This window comes from Phalaenopsis equestris, unplaced genomic scaffold (genome assembly GCF_001263595.1).
Source record: "Phalaenopsis equestris unplaced genomic scaffold, ASM126359v1 Scaffold000118, whole genome shotgun sequence".
In the NCBI taxonomy this organism is placed as follows: Eukaryota; Viridiplantae; Streptophyta; class Magnoliopsida; order Asparagales; family Orchidaceae; genus Phalaenopsis; species Phalaenopsis equestris.
The window spans coordinates 572,722-575,288 of record NW_018164560.1 but is presented as its reverse complement, the minus strand read 5'-3'; the positions used below and the strand labels follow the sequence as shown (position 1 = coordinate 575,288).

The 2,567-nt window shown below is 34.8% G+C and overlaps 1 protein-coding gene across 1 annotated transcript in view; it reads left to right on the top strand.

Annotated features, from left to right (window-relative positions):
• The window catches only part of LOC110021049 (aspartic proteinase-like protein 2), a 59,580-nt gene extending 59,236 nt beyond the window's left edge, over positions 1-344 (top strand). The window contains exon 10 of the mRNA XM_020719379.1: positions 127-344. Coding sequence (XP_020575038.1) covers positions 127-275 — 149 coding nt within the window. The 3' untranslated portion in view covers positions 276-344. The remainder of the gene's footprint in view (positions 1-126) is intronic.
• The last annotated feature ends 2,223 nt before the right edge of the window (positions 345-2,567 follow it).

Genomic DNA, 2,567 nt, shown 5'->3' with positions numbered 1-2,567 from the left:
TATATATATATATAGCCTCTATGGTATCTCATGATTAAAAAAAGTCGTATCGTGAAACATTTAACGATAAAGACAAACAGAACAACTTGAATCGCCATTTCACCTCATGTTTGGTCTTGTTTTCAGGTTCATCAAGCATTAAAATTCAAGACGACAAAACTGGAGCAATCTACAGTGTTGATGCCCACAATTTATCTTCATCTGCTAGAAGCTTGAATATTGGAAAATTTATTTCTCTTCTCATTATTTGCTTCATGTTTCATTTATTCCATTAAATCGGCACATGTGATTGATTGATAACATTTTTTTCTCACATGTTGGCTTCATTTATATGTTTCTTTTTTTTATTATATAGAAAACAATGCGTACATTCACATTTTCTTAGCCCTGCTGACATGATTGAGAGCTTTTCAAAAATTTCTTATATTTTCATTGTCCTCTGGAAATGATAAGGTTTGATGCAAAGCTTTGTGCAGGATGTTTTGAAATTTTAGATATATTTTTGAGATGGAAAAGAAGTATTAAGAACCCACGATGTCCACCTTAATTAAATTATAAGATGTTTCTAATTGCATTCATTTTGCTTAGTTTAGGTGTAATAAAGATTGAAGTCATTGTTCAAAATGCAATCATCCAAATTTTAGAAAAATTAGAAAAAGATGTTGAAGTTGTAATGTATTTATAATACTATTCATCTAGGAACAATTTAAAAGCTTTTGACACTTTTGATGATACAAACCAAGATTAATTAATGAACCTACAGATATTGACTACGGGGACACATTTGATGTTGATAAATTAACATAAATGTGAATATAAATGATGATTATTTGATTTCATAAGCTGCTTTCTATAAACTTTTCTCATGATTTTTATAAGGAGATAATCGTATTGTTGTATTTAAATTTGTTAGGGAGTCACACCTAAGGAATAGAGCGTAGAAGAGGATGGAGGGAGGGCGAGTAAGAGAGAGAAGCATTAATGAAATGGATTTTTTATTAGTCTTTACTGAAGAAATGATCTTATTTATAGGTGTTGGATACACAATTTGTAATTACATGTTCACTGTTTTAATGGGAGCATTATATGCTATTTTAAGTATTTTATATAAGTGGGTTTATGGTTCGGTTACCCTATTATTTGTTTGGTTGAAATCAACGGGTCTTGGTTTGGTAAATTTTTTTTCATTTTACTGTGTTGAGTTTGGGGTTGCTGGATTATTTTTTATGGTCTTCTGTTTGACCAAACTTGATTTGATCGGCTTGATTCTGTCGGTCGGCTGCTTTGGTTTGATTATCAATTCCTATATGAGGTGTTCCTATCGTCAGGAAGAGACTAGGTTGTTGGACAGAAGATGAATCACCATAATCTAATAGTTAATTAACATATTAACAAATGGTTTTTTAAGGTGTTTGAGAAGTATATCATGGTAGACCCCCAACCTCTTGATGAAGAGTTTCAGAGACCCTTATGATATGGCTAGCATTGTTGGGGTGAGAGTGGGCTGATGTCCTCTCCGGCTTGATATATCTTGGTCTTTAGTTCAGACAACCTGGTCCGATTGTCTTCTGATCTCATTCTTAGGGAGTTGGTCAATTAAGTCCTTTGATCTTAAGGTGATGAGACTTTTGGTCTTCCACATGTGGGCCCTCCTAGACATACTTTTCTATAGCTTAGCTAGTTGGATTTCTTTGAGATTCATTCTGACATATGTCTAATGTACATATTTTAGTTTCCCGATTCACTTACTTCTTGAGAGTGAAAATAACGATAAAAGTAAAATAATTAAATACAAAAGTGGATTTATTTGTTTCGTAATCAATAGATTGATTGAACTTCCCAGATTTTCGTTCTCGTGGCCTTTATAAATATGGCATGATTATTGCTTTTGTTATTTGCATTTGCTTTCGAGCTTGTACATCTTAGTCGGTTGGCTTCAAAAAGTGCTTTCATAGCAACTGGTAAGAAGTTGGTAGAGGATGTCCTCACTGAGGAGATGGTACACATGAAATTATGTGTGTGTACTCCCCCAAATAACCTTTCAATAACTCAGCTATGGGAATTTTTGAGAGGTTATTGGAGAATTAACTACAAGAATTAACTACAATAACCTCTCAGTAACCCTCAAATAACCTATCAATACATTTCATGATTCCGTTGTCATATTTGTTGATGTTATTCAGTAGTTTTATCAAGTTATTGGGGGTTTTAACCCCAATATCACTGATATAGCCCTCTAATACCGACCGAATAACCTCTATGCATGTGTACGTAAATATTTTTTGAGGAGATGATGATGAAGGCCTTCGGCTTCTCCAAGTCGTGGTTCCACCCTGAGAATAAGTTTGAGGGAAAGAAATGTCAGAAGGAGGAAGCCGGCCCAAAGGTGAAAAGTGGCATGACGAGATGAATATGCTCGAAAGAGGGAGTTGGCCCAAGTGTGAAAAGTGGGTCAATAAACTTACTCACAAGAAGAAGCTGGTGGAAGATCCGACAGATGAGGTTGTGTCATCCAACTCATTTCCACTTCTTCGATGGAAGGAGGGGGAAGCAAGTTTTGGGGGGGG